We start from the raw sequence: 17,592 nt of genomic DNA on the forward strand, positions 1-17,592 counted from the left end.
AGCATTTTACTATCCCTTGGGAATATGTACAGCATTTCCGCTGGCCCTTGAGGTACATTATTCCCTGTCCCCTGCTTTGGTCCTCACTAATTGTGATGTTTAGATGATTCGGCAGACCAAAATCCAGGCTGGACCTCTTACGAACACCCTGCTGCATTGATTATTTCTAGGATATGGTTTTCTGTCCCCAGCGGTAAAGCTCGGGTTGATCTTATGGTGTGTGTTCTCTTCTCCCCAATCTTGATAGGCCTTGTGCTCATTGAGTTAGCTCAGTCGTCTATGAGGCGTCGGTGAAAGGTACAGCTGTGGTCGTGTCTATCGACTACATGATACTTGTGATTGCCGGTCTGCTTTTTTGATGCAGAATTCGCGGTATACCATCTCAGAGCTCTGTAATCCATGAAGTTACAATCCATGCACTTTTTGTTCTCATAACAGCAGGGTTTGCTGTAGATGGACTCGTCCACGACTGACCCTTCTGAATTGAAGTAAGTTCAGTGAAACCACAGCTCTCACTCCAATATGTGCTGACATGGCTCTTAGATGATGTTGATTATCACTCTTGATGTCTATATGACTCAAAATATCTCTGCTCAGTCTATTGAACTGGGAAACACAGTGCTGTTAGTGAATTTCAGCAATGACACCATTTTCTGTTTCTGATTGCATTGAAATGTTATTGTCTGTGGATACTAATTGATGTAGCAAGGGCCCATGCTCTTCTAAATTTACTTGCTTCTAATTGCTTGAATGTTGAATAGTTTTAGCTATTTTCATTTAATATCATAACAATATTAATTGACCTAACTTGCAGGTTTCATTTCTGCTCCCTCCTTGTCTTTATCTTTGCTGAGAAGCTTGTCGTGCGGCTGGATGCTTCTACTTCACAAAATAGGCGAACTCATAAGTATCCTGTTTGACGGGCTTATCACCCCAGAAGAATATTAAAGGTAAAGACTCAAGCACAATTTCTTCAGAGCTAACACGATATTCTTCGCTTGCATGGTCTGGCGAAGATACAGTTGAGTACGCAGTTACTTTAGACACAGCAGCAAGCAAAGTGATTCTGGTTTTGAGAGGTATATGGTTCTCTTAGAATGTTCTTTTCATTGTGTGGCTAACACCTCAGATAGGCGGAAGAGAACAAGCACTCTAGCGATGTGAGAAAATGCAGAACCCAACAAAAGAACCAACAGATCTCAAGATTGAGATGACAATCAAACCACAGCCCATGTTCCACAGACTGAGATAGGGAGGAAAAGATGAACCGAAGTTCGCCAACATCTGAGGCTCTACTGCTGTGTATGTAGGGAGGATGTTAGCAGCGGGGGGGAATGTCAACTATGTGGCCATACATTGTGTCCGGAGTGCTTGCATGAAAGGAGACTGCGTAGGGAAAGATCTGTTGATCGATCACACAAACCGAACCAAGTGAATAGATGTCATGATGCTCAGACAAACAACCAAACGCGCGCAGTCCCAGCAACGCTTAGCCAAGCTATTGAAATCAATGAAAACCCGGAAACAGAAACAGACTCTGTGCTCGAGATGTTGCCTTATTCTAAACTGAAGCAGAAGTGGAGAGAGCAACAACAAAAACGGCAGACCTGGGTTAATCGAGCCATCAAGTGCTGCAACTGCGAAGTAACTGGCTCAGCGGTCAACAAATGCGCAAGTGAGCATCTTTCAAATTCTGTTGACTAGTTGCAAGGAAAATGATTGGTTACCCAAAAATAGAATCTTGCTGGTTACATTTTCACAGACTTTCAGGTCAACAATTTTTCCGACAGCTTAAGCACACAGAATGCGTTCATAAAAAAGCTTCTCTAGATTTTGACCCTATCAGCTTTCAGTTACAATATTTCAAGATGTAGAATGTATATTGCAATAGGTTAGATGACAGCACAACTAATTATGACTACCCTTTGTGTGTCTCATTCACCGAGAGATAATCGAGAGGCCATGCAAATATCGGCTCCAGTTGGGCGAGGCGTATCTGCTCTTAACATTCCAAAGGTGATAAGAAGCGGTTCTTGCCTCCATTGACATCCCTTTAAAATATTTCCCACAAGCCAACCCGGCAGATTTTGTCTTGTGGAGATGGTGAGTTCCACACCACCTATCCATTCTCTCTATACTAAGAAATTTCAGGAGCCCAATTCCCTCGGCGTGAGACAGTCAACCACATGTTCAACCCATCAGTGAAGATATTGTGATAGAAATTTCACTGGTTGTTTGACCTGCAAGGCAAGGCATGTCAAATGTGATGAAGCAGCACCTGCCTGTCGCAACTGCATAAAAAGGGGTTTGCACTGCGATGGCGCCCAGAATGAAATACTCTTCAAATTTTTCGACCCCAGCCAGGCGTCGTCCGGTTTTGTAAAGAGATAGCATAAAGCTTTTAGAAGGGAAACGGCCAAAAACTACGGTGTCTCTAGCTCACACCCATTGCCATATAAGGACCCAACTTCCCCCTGTCTACGTTCCGTGGATTTACAAAGTGGGATCCACGCTTCCACGGAATCTCTTGCCATGGTGAGTCTGCTATTCTTCACCTACTCTTAAGGAGAGCGCAGCTAACGTAGGCAAGGACAACCCCACCACTGGTGACGGCAAGCCCCCGTTTCAATCTACTCCCAATAATGAGGCTCGCGATCTCCAGTCCCATTCATCCAGCTATAACCCGTACTCAATTGATGAAGCTAATTGCTACTCAGACTATTCTGATATCCGTGGTGATGTATGGAATACAAATGGAATTGACATCACCAATGCTAATTCTAAATATATATGTCGCGGTGATGAAAATGCACCCTTGGCTTTCATTGTTTTCATCTCAGAGCCTGTACTTCAAGAGCGGCTGGAGTATCTGAAGACTCATACTTCAGAGCTGCACAAGCAACGCAGTGTTTTTCACACATTCTCCGAGCTTAGAGTTGATGGACCTCTGGCATTACCATACGCACTCTGTCTGATAAAAACTCTCCGACAACACGCAGGGCAGCAATTGTTGATGAACAGATTGAATGATACCATCCTCTTCCTCTTCACACAATTGAGAGGGCTGCTGTCAACACATCTGTTATATACTCATCGAGATTGCATAAGTCATGCATCACTTCTACTTCAACGACCGGTGTTCTACAAGTGTTCAGACTTGCCAGGAAATATCTGGCAAGAGAGCACTGTTTTGAATTTCAGCCTGGATGGCCTAACTGTGACATTGCACCTTAGTAATTATCGCGTTCTCAAAGTGTCTGATGAGCTTTGGAAGAGGTTCAACTCCTTGGCTTCGGGTATTGCTGATCCGGCCGGATGTTTGGCGTTGGCTAATGTATTTTATGACTTTCTCGGCCGGTTTGCTACTGCAGGAGGATAATGTTGTTGGTTAATTTTATGTTCAGGTACAAAGTCTTAGGGTTGCCGTAGTACCATCCAATCTCCTAATTCTTCACTCATTCGCATTCGCCTATTAGCATACACACTCTTAATGCTGATTTTTCACGCCGGGACCCATACAACGCCTCATTGCTGGCGGGAGAACACGAAGAATCGAGGGGTGAGCTGCTCAAAATGAGACGCATCCTATTTACACGCTGGTTGCATGCGCTGATCCCATAACTGGTACATGTACTGTAGGCCATTAGCGCAGACTAGGGGCCGAAGGCAAGGCATATAAAACTATGGCAGGGGCAGCCATTCAATAGATTGTTTAATCACACTTTTTTTTTTTCTTTTTTTCCCCTTCTCCGTTTTCCTTGTAAGCAAGAGTGGGCGGATTGGTATGGTATAAGAATGCTTGATTGCCCAGTGTGTCTGCCCTGGATCATTCAATCAAACCTTTATTCCTATGAAGTTTTCTGAGGCACGCACATAAAACATCATTGGCATTATAGAAGATAGGTAAAGAATCCCTGACACACCGCAATGCAGGTATCAAGGTTTGCTCACAAATCTATCAGGTACCGTAATGGCAGCTACAGTCCATGTCTACCGCATTCACGATCCGGAACCCTCCGTGATTCCTCGCACTTGGCTATCCCCTCAGTATGCCTATGGAGCCCATGTGTTTCGTTGGAAAGAGTATTTGTTTATCACCTCCAACAAGAAGCCGAATGTCTCCGGAGTTCAAGACATTTCTTTGAAAGGGCTCAGTGATGAGCAAGGCTTTCTCCACGCTGCAGCTGCTTCTCGGAAAGCACCTCAAGTTGTTGAACAAGCATATCTGGAGATTATAAATAATGAAGAGCTCGCAGGAGAATTTACAGCCGTCTGTGACTGTTGCGATGCAGTGATGATCGAGTATCTGAAAATCGTGAAGACTGAATGGTTGAAATTTGCTGAGGCATTCGAGTCTGGGCTCCAATGCCTTCTTCAAACGACTAAGGAGGCAGAAGTAGAAAAGGCCCTAAAGCAGTTGAAGAATTGTCTGCATATTCTCAGAGATACCATGGGAAACATCACTCATGAACAACAAACGGAGAACATTCAACACTCCAAGAGCTGGGCGCTCGACTCCCTCCTCTGTCTTCTCGGGGATTGTCTAGGCAGGATGGAAATGATCAATTGGGCATTTGATATGGCTAAACCATCTAAAGAGCCATATGACCTGCTCCGTCTTCGGGGTGATTTGATGTACATCAAGGGACGATACAAGCAGGGGATAGAGGAACTGGACGAGAACCTGGCCCGTCTGACGGCAAATGATGATGCTGCAACATCAACCCTGGTAGGTACTTCCATTTCAACTGCTGCTCTTCTCCGCTCATCGTTTTCAATAGACTGGAAGGTCTACTGTCCATCAAAGTCTTCTGCATCTATGCATTGTTCTTCTTGAGTCCCAGCCTTCAATCACAGCCCACCGCCTCAGACGGCAGCTGGATATTATGAACTGGCAGTCAACCAACTGGGAAAAAACCTGCAATGAATCCGATGATCTTTCTGATGACAATTACCTTGATATCGCGTTTACTTTAGAGGACCTCGAGGCATTTGAAGGCATCAAATTAACAGGAGAGATGGTGAAGGAACAGTACACAGCTCTGATGAGAGAACTGAGAAGGCTCGCTGGTGATATAGCGCCTGGTGTACTCAAAAGTGATGATTTTTCTCTCACTGCGAACGTGATCCTAATCTGCACAGGTATTGGGGTCCATGCGGTCGCCCCCCAGCTGGAGGACGATTTCTATGCCAGGACGGATTTTGAGAATCATGCTGCAGAGCTCAGCAGATCGCCACTGTACCAGGAAAAGCGGATCTCTTCTGAGGGCGCAGCAGACGAACTCGACCGCATTATCCTCCCTTTACGACCCAACAGAGACCCGGCTCCGTCCCCTGAAATCAAAGACAGCGATGTCTCTCGCCTACCGCTGCCTGAGAGGCGGTTGGGTAAAAGACTGAGTGATGGCGATTTAAGCCAACAGAAACGGTCGAAAATGTCGGAGGCAAGTGATTTCTGGTGAAGTTGGTTGTTCTAGCTAGGCGAGCTACAAATGATGCCGGACAATCTTTTGAATTCTATATTGTTTCATAAATATCAGGCGCAATTGGGATGATTGTTCCTGGTTGATACTTTGTTAAAATCAAAGAAAAATGATTGGTCAAAATAGAACATCCTTGCTTTGCGCCAAATGAATACTTGCACCCGGAGTTTCCTGGTTGATAATTTTGTTAAATCAAAGAAAAATGATTGGTTACCCAAAAATAGAAATCATCCTTGCTTGTGCCAATAAGAAATAGTAAATTCCGGATGCTTGAAAACCTCAGCTATGTCAAATTCTAAACTATACACAGCTGGAATTAAGGGCTCCCATCGCAAGTGATGGCTTGTACTGCCTTGCTGCATATGGTCCGCTTGCTGCACTTATCCTCCTGACTTATAAAGAATGGCTACGCGTATTTTGAGCTTAAAATAATGACAAGGTCATTAAAATCCTATCAACCCCGGAATTCTTTTAGAAGCTGCCTATATCCTCCTCATGCTTGGTGCAAGGGAATCTTCCGTCAGCGGTGTATAGTTTCCCAGCGCTAGACCCATACAAGCCACAATGAGAGCCCATCTCTCGATTCCAGCGGTGAAAAGTTCCCCAGTTATTGTGGATACACAATAGCGTGTACATATCCGTCCCCTGCACCAAGTACCAAGCCAAATTTTTGTCTCTCGCTTGTTTTGACAATCATCACTAGCCCCCTTGCCTCGGCCATCCACACTTGTTACCCACAGGAGGAAGTTGCTCCCGTAGCTGCATGATCTTTTGCCTTGCACATGCGCCCTGTTACATGCATGCACCGCTAGAATCAAACGACGGAAAATTCCCCTGCACCAAACATGAGAAGGGATCTTGTCATTTCGGCCTGCCTGAACTCGGCTGCCTTGTTATGCGCATGCGCCAGGCGTGCACCAGGCACTGGCCCCAGCAGAAAGAGATTTTAAAATATAGGTTCTAAAAGGATTCCAGGTTTGGTAGGTTTGGGCTGCAAAAACGGCTTCTATCATAATTTGCCTGATTGCTAAACTCAACCAGACCAATGATTGAGAGACTACCAGTGTGATCCAGCTGCAGTTGTTGTGCCACGAATTCTTTGCTTTGGGGATTATACAGTCCGGGTTTGGCTGTATAATCATAGATGGCCAGCTTGGTGAAAATGTTACTGGCGCATGTAAATATGTTCAATGCCCTCAGCCCTTCTATATATTCATAGCCTATTGGGTATGGATGGCCATGAACATATTGATTCCCAGTTGGGTTGAGCGAAGCGAAGATCTGGCTTGCATTCTGGACCTTGTTGTGTCTCTCGCTAGACTCCATAAAGAGAGGCCTTGCTTCCACTCTTCCCTCATCTCTTATTCTGTGCATACACAATGCTAGCTGGCATGGAATCACAGGATCCAAAACAAGTGACCAATCTCAAACCATCTCCTCAGCCCCATTCCAAAAGACTTTTTAGCTGTTCTCTAGTTTTACCCTACCTTTTTATCTTTAGTTGTAATAGCCGCCGTGTGGTTATCTGTCCAGTTGATCCAAATATTTCTCCAGTGACAAAGCAAGAGCCAGTGCTCTTTAGCACACGAACCGCGATTGACCCTGCTCCAGTGAACCCAGTTCTCGCTATTCTTTGCCAGGACAGTGACAAATTGTTGAGAATGGATGTCCGATCGCTTTTGAATCCTTCAGATGAGGGAGAGAGGAAAGTGATTGCTGCCGTTGCATCAACAGAGAAGATATTTCAGCCTCCATCAATAACCCAAGGCCAGATCAATTTTCCACACGGGGTAAGATTTCTCCAGCTTATGGGTCATACTTCTGGCTGATTTAATGCGCGCAGGAGCAAATGACAACTGTGGATGCAACCTGCTTCCCCCATGAACACGCTGAAAAAAGATATGAATGCTCGGTGTAAGTTGTTTGCACGAAAAGACAATATGAACATACATCTAAAAACTGTCTGTCTGCCAGGAACACCTTGAGAAACCCAGCGCCTTCCACCCCAACAGGCAAGAAACGGTCCGCCGCTGTCGTCGAAGATGAGGAGCGCCGAATTTCAGCGGGCTATTCACATGGCAATGTCTCTGGTGAAAACCAGCCTTGGGGTGGTTTTCATATTCAAACTGGAAACACTGAACATCTGCGAACACACTATGATTTTACAATATCAAACCCGGATGCTCCAGCGACGCCGGGGTTCCTTCCCACTCCCACTCCGGTTCAAATTACCCCTGCTCCTGCCACAGTATCTAGCACCCTATTTCCTGATGGTTGGGTGCCAGACCCATATGTCTCACCTCAGTTGGAGGATGTTTTGAAATTTAAAACTGCCTCATTGGGCGTTCCGCATGACCCCGAACCACCAGAAACAACTATCATGATTCACCATTATGATGTTGAGGAGTTGCCATTCGAGATATTGACGTCAGAAGCTGCCAGAATATACGATGTTATTTTGTCAACCGAAATGGGATGCCTTGCAGAAGATGCAAATATCTCATGTGTTGGAAAGTTGAGTGAAAACCAGTGGATCAATCTGGTCAAATGGCATCGAAGCCTCATTGATCACCACTATGGTTTACTCATATGTACGCAACATCCAATCACCAACGGAGAAATTTTGGCGATTCCTGTTAAACATAACATGCCGTCATGCATGCTGTACCAAGGAATCTATTCCTTGCTAAAAATCATGAAAGCTCGATGACCGGACAGTCATGATTACATGATTTCCTTCATCTACTATGCGTACGGCCTATTGACGCTGCTTATAGATATGGTCCCCGGATTAAAAAATTTGTGGCTTGAATGTCTTGGTGACCTGACCAGCTACATGATGTGTCTTGAGGATACGGATTCTGATGAGAGGGAGACCTGGAATGAAATTTCATCGAGTTGGTATCACAAGGCCCTTGATGAAAACCCTGGAAAGGGAAGTCTCTACCACCGACTTGGTAATCTTTCAAAACCCGACATGGGTGGGCAATTGTTCTGTTACTCCAGGTCTCTTATGGCAACCAAACGATACGAAAGGTCAAAGAGCTCCGTTGAGTCTGCCTTTAACATGGCATTGAACTCAATTCAGAAGCAGAATGTCACCCCGCCAAACTTACCATCTTGGTTTGTGGGCTCGCATGCTATGCTTCTTCGCGGTGGTTCAATCCACAAGTTCATTGAGTATGTGAACAAGTACATTGCCCTTTTTGACACTGAGATTGAGCAACGGACTTTCAAATTCGGGGAATCAACAATCTGCATGGGATCCCCAACATCGCTGCAATGTTACAATATGGCGAGGAGGATGGCACTCTCACAAGAATGTTTATAGACTCTCAAAAGCTGAGCTGGGAGGCTAGGTTACAGCACGCTGAACAGTACTGGCTCCAGCTCCCTTCAGAACCTTCGCAAAACACTCTGAAAGATGGCATTCCTTCTGACGCTGCAACTTTCTCTACCCCCTTGGAGAAACTTTCTTACAGCACATATCTAAATTTTCATACCCTCTCTTTTGTTCTTCAGCGTGCCCGGGGCGAAAATATTTTTCCTTATGTCCACCTCTCCCTGGCGTTTATTTTGAGCCTGGCATTGATTCCGGAATCGATGGCGTATGTGGAAGGGGAAATTCCGTGGACAAAGATCACTATCTTTCTGAACATGTTAAGCCGCGAATCTGTCAGCGAATCCCGGCTTGAAAGTGTCAACTTCCCGATCCCAACTGAAACGGAATTCCCCCAATTACCAGAGGATTTCCTCTTTCGAAGCCAGATATGGTCACAAATAGTATATCCACCTGATTTCTTCACAAATGCTACCATGGAGGACCACAGCGGTGGCATAGACATGCCCAGCACTCAATCAGCCCGCAACGAGCGCTGTCTATGGTATGGATATCGTCTGGCATCGGTAAGAGCCGTCTATTCAGTTTTATGCTGCTCGATTCACCTACAAAGCCTGATCATTTCCACTTTGTTTCGTATTTGCCGGCCGCTGGATTCAGTTATTAGAGGAAAACGCCGGGAAGAAATTTAGACCTACACATTATGCCACCCAACTCGAAACGGCTGCTATACATCCTAAAGTGTTTAGACAGCCTCAAATGGATGTCCCTACCTCCTTGTGTACCTCCCTGCTTATCGCAGCCATGAACGACAGGATAGGCGACATGGAACACTCGAAGTTGTTTGAAAAGAACCTTGGAAATGCACTAGACCGATTGTCCTACGAAATATGCGACGCCGGCCGCGACGACAGCGACATCACTAGACTTCAAGACATCTATCAAACGCTTGAATATTCTAAGAGCAAGGTCGAGGATGCCAGAATACTCAAAGAATGCACCATGGACGAAACAGAAGCGGTGCTCAAGAAACTCTTAACCTCCAACGATGTCGATGTCATAACTAAAGCCAATGAGAGCCTCATGCGCCTTCAGGCCTACCGACGCGAATGCGAAAAGGAACGTCAACATGTTGAAAGTGATGGCAGTTGCAGCGGGGAGGAGAATGACTTAGCTGGGAACGTACCGGATCCTCCAGGACCAAAGTCAAATGGCAGCAATGATTTGCAATCTAGCTTTCTTTACAGCAGAATCTGATATCCGGGTGGATATCCTGGTGGAGGGTATGGATATCGCCTAGCATCGGTAAGAGCTGCCTATTCAGTTTTATGCTGCTGGATTCACCTACAAAGCCTGTTTACACAGTCTTTATTATTGGCTAATTGAATTTGTTTAGCCGCTGGATTCAGTTATGCAAGGAAAACGGCGTGAAGAAATTGAAGATGGAAAGCATCATTGATATTGGCGCTCTGGTATAATGAAACGGGAGACAAGGGTTGGCCAAGGAGCTACAGGATGCGCCTGCATGGCACCTTCCAATCATCTATCCTGCTGGGAAGTACGAAACGGTCCTGATAGTGGCAGGCTGGGGACACTTTTAATCAAGTTCTAGAGCACGTGCGTAAGGGCGATCCGCTAGGCAACGCCACGACCGTCACCGCAGCTGTCAACGGTTCGCCAAGGCAAAAGCTTAATTTAACCACACCACACCAAGGAAGATGCGCCAGGTAAAAGTCCCGTGATCAAACCGAGGAGCTTATAAAATCCGGGCGGGTTTCCTATGAAAGTTAAGTGATGGATGTCATTCTCGCTTCTCACAGTTGCTGTTGGGCCTAGCTCATCTACTATAATCCCAATGTCAACAGTACAGAGCAAAAAAAAATCAAAAATCCCCGAGCAAGACTGAAAGGGCGGAAAGACACTGCCACGCATTCATATCCATAACGTAGCCATCCCTTTTTTTGACCCACCCGTTATGGAGGTTAAGAGTTCCTTGCTTCAAGTTGAGTGGCATAATCTTTCTTCACGCCAAATTCAATTAGGCAAGCAAATGGAAAAGGTAGCACACGGCAGAGATCAACCGAACATCTGAGAGAACCAGGACAGAAGGCCATAAATCAGGCGTTTCTGGGCGTTATCTATTCATTCTGCCACTCTTCAAAGGATATAATAGCTGCATATTTACGCTGTCTGCAGAGCTATCTGCATTCGCAATAATATCTTAGTTCTTGTCAATTTCCTAGACTATAACTCAAGAACTTGATCAAATGTTTGATGTTCATCCAACCTCCTTTCCTCTATCTGCTGCATTTTTGCCCGAACAAAATCCTCCATCTGGTCCCGCTCATCTTGTGTTAAACGGACGCAATACACGAAGGCGGCTGCTCCACAATCTTCACTGGGAAATTACTGTCCTTGACCTGATTTTGAGAAACCTACACTGCAATGGCGGAACCTGTCTTTCTGCTTCTGATATCATCACCCTGACAGGGTTTGTTTTTAACTCGAGCAAATCACTGAGGTGGTCAAGAGCTTTTGCAGTACCAAATAGGTGATGAGAGAGCTGAAGAAGGAGCTTGAGTCTCTTGATGAGATTTTGCAATCTCTTCAACAGATGGCTGTGCGCTATGAGAATGAACTATTTGAGCTCAACCTTCCACTGCTTCACTGTGGCAAAGCTTGCGGAGAATTTGAAGATGTGATCAACAAATGCATGAAAAATTCAGCGGGTTCTAAGACCAGCTTTCAAGATTGGGCAAAGTTGACATACATGGGAGAAGATGTAGTCTGATTTAGATTGATGCTGGCAGGATACAAATCTACAATTGATATTGCACTGGGGCTGCTGGAAATTGCATGCGTTCGTAAGATTAATAACGCCATTATTTGCCTGCACTCAGTTTTTAAGCAGGAATAAACATGACCTGAAAAGAGCAGTCACCTCAACAACCTCATCAACAGCTGACCAAAAGCTTATGCTGTCTTTCCTCTCCACGGAAGACCCTGAGCCGGGTTTGGCGGACAAAGAATCCATTTCAGAACTTTCTGAGCAGTGGTCTTGTCATAGCAAGACATGCTAAGATTATAAAAAGCTCTCAGTGCGAACGTAAGAGAGGTGGATGCGTTTGACGGATCGCAAGTCGCCTGAACCACCCGTACTTTGCCGGGAATAAAGGTCACAACCGTGGCCAAGAGGAATGTCAGCGTTGCATCCATCTAAAAGGGAGGAGAAATGGGCGATGAACATACGATTAAAGGACCACCCGAGTATATTAATTCCGGCTCCGTATATTTGGATTTCGATGGATCCCAGCGTACTTCATTCATCTGGCGGTATATGATCGAAGTGATTCCCATTATTTCACTTCGAAGAAGATAATCCTTACAGCTCTTGTGTTGGCTCAACGGTGAGTGATCTCGGATCATAATGCCCCAGTGATCTGGCCGGTGTCGAAAGAGGCGATGCGCAAGAACGCGGCGGTGGCCGTCAGCGGCCAAGCCTTGACCGAGGATGGAAAACAATGGACCATCACACCTGTAGGAAAAAGGGACAGTAAGTCACAAAGACTCACAACGTAGACCAATAGAGTTAAGAGACGAAAACTGTTTATTCTCTTACTTTGCTTCAGTTTCGATTGTAACTTCTTTCTTCAAGTCATCGATAGCTAGTCCCATCCAACCAGTCCAACTATAGTCGGCGGGCGGGCAGAGGAAATCCAGGGAATTTGGGGAATTGATCCTCGCACATTTCCGGATAGCTCGTTCAAGGCTCGGCGGGGTTGAAATCCCAACCTCTTCCTTTGTCGTGTCTTTGCAAACCACTTCCAAATCCAATGTTTTCTGCAGCCAGTCAAAGGAGATCAGATCTGGAGTTTCTGACCTATACATGTGAAAAAGTGCACGCATCAGTTCACTGAACTCATGTGGGCTTGAGAAGGGCTTGAAGTTGACGCATTCCATGATAGCCGACGCTTGATGTTGTGACGTGATGCCGAAGTCGTCGATCTAAGGCAAGCTTCCTCAGCTTTCTCGCTCCACTTTGGCACGTGATCCCGACCTACTGTCGTTAGACCGCTGATATAGAATCCAATGCCGGAATGTGCGCAGCCAAAAAAGATGGTGGACAGTTGCAAGGCGGTAGAAAGTGATAGAGCGGATTAGATGCTAGTATTCGAGGCAGGCGACTAGGTACGTTTTTTCTTGAAGCATAAGCGGGATTGAAAAAGGTCGCTAGTCTTCGCAACTGTGGGTCCTTCAAACTCCATACTAACGTTTACCTTCAACCTAGTCCTACAGTACCTCGTTCCAAACCGACCCACTCGCGCGTGTATTCTTCGAAATGGCGGAGCTTCCTAGACGGAGGCGGAAGGCAGTTGATGGCCTAGATAAAATCCCATCCACTGAGCAGGAGTGGCTTGAAATGGTCACAACCTATTGCTTGGTCAATGCCAAACTCCAGGACTTGTGCTCCTATGGTAGGCCTCTCAAGTACTTCAACAGAAGTTAGCAGTATTCCCTAACTTTATTTCTCCGGGATAAGGTTCTTTCTCTGCGTCAACAGTGCCTAAAGAAGCCTTCCTCACTGTCCGATGCATTTGGCCAGAAATGATGGCTGTTGGCGATGCATTACCATATATTCTCAGGACGGGGTCGTACTTCAGTGAAGAACATGTTGCCCAAGCTACAAAGCTTATCAATAGGAAACTTCTCGGACTCGACAAGTTAGACACTCTGTTTGATGTCATATGTTCCCAAACAAAGACACCTCGTGAATGGTTATGCACGCTTGCAGATGGACTAGGCCCATTCTCAATGCTTGTTAGTTTAAAAAGGCAAATTCTGGACAAAGGACTGCATACTGCTCCAAGAGAAGAGCCTCTCCCTATAACTTACGCGCCAAGAAAAAAGGGACATTACAACGCTTCTCAAAGTTCATCAGGCCAAATGCCTGATTCTCCGACCCCCAGGCATCCTAAGCGTTTGCGCCTAGGAGATTTTGGTGCCATGGATGACCATCCGGCTCTAGGCGAGCCTTCTACTCCGCCTAACATTGAACTTCCAGAGGATACATTAGACGAAATTCCAGATGACATCCCGGACCCACGGACTCCTACTGAGACTCTGGTGGTCGATTTTATGGTCAATCTTCTAGGGGGTTTAGCATGCCTCTTACAGCCCCTTGCTTACCGGACTGTCTGCGTGGCTAATGCCTTTGAGACAACCTATCAATTTGGCCCACTTCCGAATGGTCCGATCGCTTCAAATCATGTACAGTTCCGAGCACGTATAGACGGGAGCATCCCCTTCAGCCTGCCTCCGGACAAAAATCTTCCTGAAATGGTGATATTCGAAGCCAAGCGTGCCCATCGTGAAACTGGCCAGGGCGTTACTGTCGTGGGGCAGCAGTCAATGGAGCATGTTGCATATATCTGGAAACGACACAAAAACGATCAATTGGTGAATTATCTCCCCCTCCCGTTTCCATCAAGGGAAGTTTTGACGGCTAATACCTCTGTGTAGCCGAGGAACCCCGGAACTTACCATACTTTCATGATTGCACAAGATTTCCTGTCCTTCTACATCAGCATTGGGACTTACGACAAAGAGTACCTTGACTATATTTTTAGCCCTGGCGATGTACCTGTTGTTGCTCAAAGGGGGAAAAAGCACCTTCTTCGAATTCAGGAGTTTGGGCCGTTCCAAGTTGATGAGAGAGATGAGATGGAGCTTCTCATTCACATTATACTCTGCCTGATAATCTCACAACTTACACCGACCAATGAGGGTGATCTGATTCAAAAGGCTTTGAGTTGACCCGCAACCAGTCCAACTTGCTCTATTACAGTTTCACTTCAATCGCTCAGCATTTTCTGATTTGTCTACAACAGAATGGTTGAAGAATGAATATGGGCTGTATCTGATACGTGTACGATTTAGGACCATATCTCCTTCGCTATTGGTGCGACCAGGGTAACGTCAAGACAAACTTATCACTTTTGTTCAAACTCCTCTGCTAGAGTTGCGATTCTCTTCTACTCTCCACTGGAAAATGGCTCAGGAAGAAATACATTGTAGCATCAGAGGATGACTCTAAAATTTTCTTAAGATGAGACTTTTATTTTCATTAACTCTAGAATTTCATATCCGGTCAAAATTCCGAGCCATAAAGTTCCCCATCAGGACTAGAAGCGATGAATTGATGATCATCATCGATAGTTGAAAGGGGGATGGACTATCGTTACGACTTGACTATGCCTGGAGTGGAGGAGCTACCTCCCTTCATATGTGTTTCCATCACCTCGTCTGGCACACCGTCTTGCTTGGTAGGATAATACCATCGCATTGAGATATGGTTGACTCTTCCCGTTGTCAGCTATGATCACCAGTCATTGAGAAGAAATACAAACCTGGCTCACAATCCTCTGGTCTTCCTCCGTTGGTTTTAGGAGTGCATTGATTCTTGGAAAATCTGTAAACTTGTCCAACCATTCATCCACATTTTCTCTGTCCCAACCATGAGTCGAGCCAAGTTGATTCTTCGCACGCACCAGGTTTAGCTTGGCATTGACAGCATTCAAGGTTCGTGGAAATCCTCTCCGAGAGAGAAGAGCAGTGATTGTCTGGTGAGTAACCCCTTCGGAAGCAAAGTATACAGCCACGGCTATTTCTTCTTCCAACCATCCGCGACCGCCCATCTCCTCATAACACTAAAACCTTGTTAAAACGGGTTCTATATATGGGAAGTGGTGTTATGTACAACCTTGAGAATAATTTCACCGTCTGTAGACGTGCATGCAATGAGCTGATTAACGTAGTGGTGGTCTAGTCGCCTGTCAATATACTGATCAACTGAGGCCCTAGAGTCCAAGTCCAACTCAGAGTTTGCTCTTCGGAGGTGCTGTAGTCTAGTGCGGATTGCTTCGACGGTGCGTGAGTATCCTCGTTGTTTAAGTAGTCTCGACGTTGCGTCGTGACTGACTTTTCGGGATATAAAGTAGAGAATGAGAGTATCCTCCTCGGGAGTCCACCAGCAAGTCATTTCGACCCTTGCTGATCTTCCATGGTGTGCACAACATCCTTTTATTATGTTCCCATTCACTGCCTAGCGCGTACATCCTGATGTCCGACTAAAATTGCAATTCAGGGAAGAGGGGAAGGGCAGCCAATACTCTCATAGCAACCGACCATCCATCAGCGCGTACATGGTAAGACGCAAACAAGAATTTGTTAGACAGTGATCTGATTGAGCGAGATGCATCCACCTCGCCGGCTATCCTCGCTAATGGCGCTTTGACAGGCTAGACCCCGGTAAGTTACTATTTTGGTATGGCGGTAAGGATGATTCTTCTCAGCATTAGAAAGGTTAAGATCGATCCTAATTTAGTAATCAAGGAAGGTACAGAATCAGTGGCCAGGCCATGTTTTGTACATACTTGCTTGTATATATGCTGATCTCATTCTTAATTTCCCTCCCTACCTGATACTTTACAATCCAAATTTTATTTTATGTAAAACTCTTTTCTCTAAGCTCTGAGCTGCATTGATCCAGAATGGAAAATAATCTTGGCCAGCACGATCAGGTATGAGCACAATGCTGCCAATTTTCTGCATTCTCTGACCATATCAGGGGCTCTTGGCAGGACTTCAAAATTCGGAGGGGCCAGCGATTATTCATCTCAATAACCAGATAGCCCAGATGCACTACAGCCTCTATCAGACAACAACTAGTGCCGTACGGGACAGTCTTTTGATCGGACGGCTGCAGGGCGAATGCGAGCGACTTCAAACGCTGCTTGATGAGTCCAAATCCAACGAGGAAACATACCGGCAGCAATTAAACCAGGTGTCGGCTGCACACTCCAACGCGCTACACGAGCTGCAGGCGCAGCACGGCATCAACGCTCGGTTGGCCTCTGACCTACGTAATGCGCGTGCTGGTGAAATTGCCGCACAGCAAGCTCATAATGCGATATCCGCCGAACTCAACCGAGTCTTGAAACGATTCCAATATATGGACAGTCTCGTTGACACGATGCGGCTGGAGGAGGATAGATCGCTTGATCCTCAGAACCGGTCCCGTCAGATTACCGATATCATCCGTGACATTGAATCCAGGTTAGAAGCAGAGTATCAAGGTAAACTTCTGGAGAGAGATACACGAATTGCAAGTTTGGAAGAGCCTGTGACGGAGGAAGACAACACTATTCCAAGAGTACGAAGCGCACCGCCTTTTCATCTTATTTTACCTGCTCCAGACGCATCTCTGTGATTGCTCTGTGTTTCCTCATGTATGATAAAAATTTTTGTATATAGAAGCGGCGAGTTACCCTGAAGAATGCAATTGTCTGATGATATTTTCTTCAATACCACACCTTCGAAGCTCGGGCTTGAACAAGTTCCAGGGTCCCTAGGCAGGAAATACAGGGATCAACCGTCTTCCGTGTCTTTTGGGTCACATGATCGCGGGTGGTACCGATAGAGTGGTTCAACTAGACTAGGGTTAGACTGGTGACCATTTTGAAGCGCACTTAGCGCTCCCTATCACACCACTGCCAGCAGGGGAATAGAACCAATAAGGCGGTGAGGTAGACGCATCACACCAAATCGCGAGTCATGATGTAACCGCTGAAGGGCATTAACTTCAAAATGACAAGGGCGGGAGAAAGAGGGCGAGCGCCGGGGGGTGCAAATAAGCGAAACCTGGACAGGCAGGAAGCACCCGGCCAAATCATTGCTCCTGAAAAACCTGTGGATCAATATTTTTAAAAT

The 17,592-nt window shown here is 45.9% G+C and overlaps 4 protein-coding genes across 4 annotated transcripts; all 4 read left to right on the forward strand.

The window, feature by feature from the left end:
- Nucleotides 1-1,262: 1,262 nt before the first annotated feature.
- HCAG_08753 (predicted protein) lies at nucleotides 1,263-5,462 on the forward strand (the record flags this gene model as incomplete). The annotated part of the gene is made up of 9 exons (XM_001536381.1): nucleotides 1,263-1,302; nucleotides 1,478-1,675; nucleotides 1,949-2,016; nucleotides 2,461-2,535; nucleotides 2,718-2,740; nucleotides 3,235-3,357; nucleotides 3,477-3,559; nucleotides 3,963-4,729; nucleotides 4,782-5,462. The coding sequence occupies 9 exons, from the start codon at nucleotides 1,263-1,265 to the stop codon at nucleotides 5,460-5,462; spliced, it is 2,058 nt and encodes a 685-aa protein (XP_001536431.1).
- Nucleotides 5,463-6,862: 1,400 nt separating this feature from the next.
- On the forward strand, nucleotides 6,863-10,282 carry HCAG_08754 (predicted protein; the record flags this gene model as incomplete). The annotated part of the gene is made up of 7 exons (XM_001536382.1): nucleotides 6,863-7,273; nucleotides 7,327-7,397; nucleotides 7,458-8,074; nucleotides 8,261-8,663; nucleotides 9,149-9,389; nucleotides 9,577-10,005; nucleotides 10,220-10,282. 7 exons carry the CDS (start codon nucleotides 6,863-6,865, stop codon nucleotides 10,280-10,282), a joined length of 2,235 nt encoding a protein of 744 aa, XP_001536432.1.
- Nucleotides 10,283-13,162: 2,880 nt separating this feature from the next.
- On the forward strand, nucleotides 13,163-14,637 carry HCAG_08755 (predicted protein; the record flags this gene model as incomplete). Its single annotated transcript, XM_001536383.1, has 3 exons — nucleotides 13,163-13,325; nucleotides 13,385-14,280; nucleotides 14,344-14,637. The coding sequence occupies 3 exons, from the start codon at nucleotides 13,163-13,165 to the stop codon at nucleotides 14,635-14,637; spliced, it is 1,353 nt and encodes a 450-aa protein (XP_001536433.1).
- A 1,524-nt stretch (nucleotides 14,638-16,161) lies between these two features.
- Nucleotides 16,162-17,092, forward strand: HCAG_08756 (predicted protein; the record flags this gene model as incomplete). Its single annotated transcript, XM_001536384.1, has 2 exons — nucleotides 16,162-16,219; nucleotides 16,464-17,092. The coding sequence occupies 2 exons, from the start codon at nucleotides 16,162-16,164 to the stop codon at nucleotides 17,090-17,092; spliced, it is 687 nt and encodes a 228-aa protein (XP_001536434.1).
- Between the last annotated feature and the right edge of the window lie 500 nt (nucleotides 17,093-17,592).

Source organism: Histoplasma capsulatum, genomic scaffold, assembly GCF_000149585.1.
Source record: "Histoplasma capsulatum NAm1 scaffold_12 genomic scaffold, whole genome shotgun sequence".
NCBI lineage: Eukaryota > Fungi > Ascomycota > Eurotiomycetes > Onygenales > Ajellomycetaceae > Histoplasma > Histoplasma mississippiense.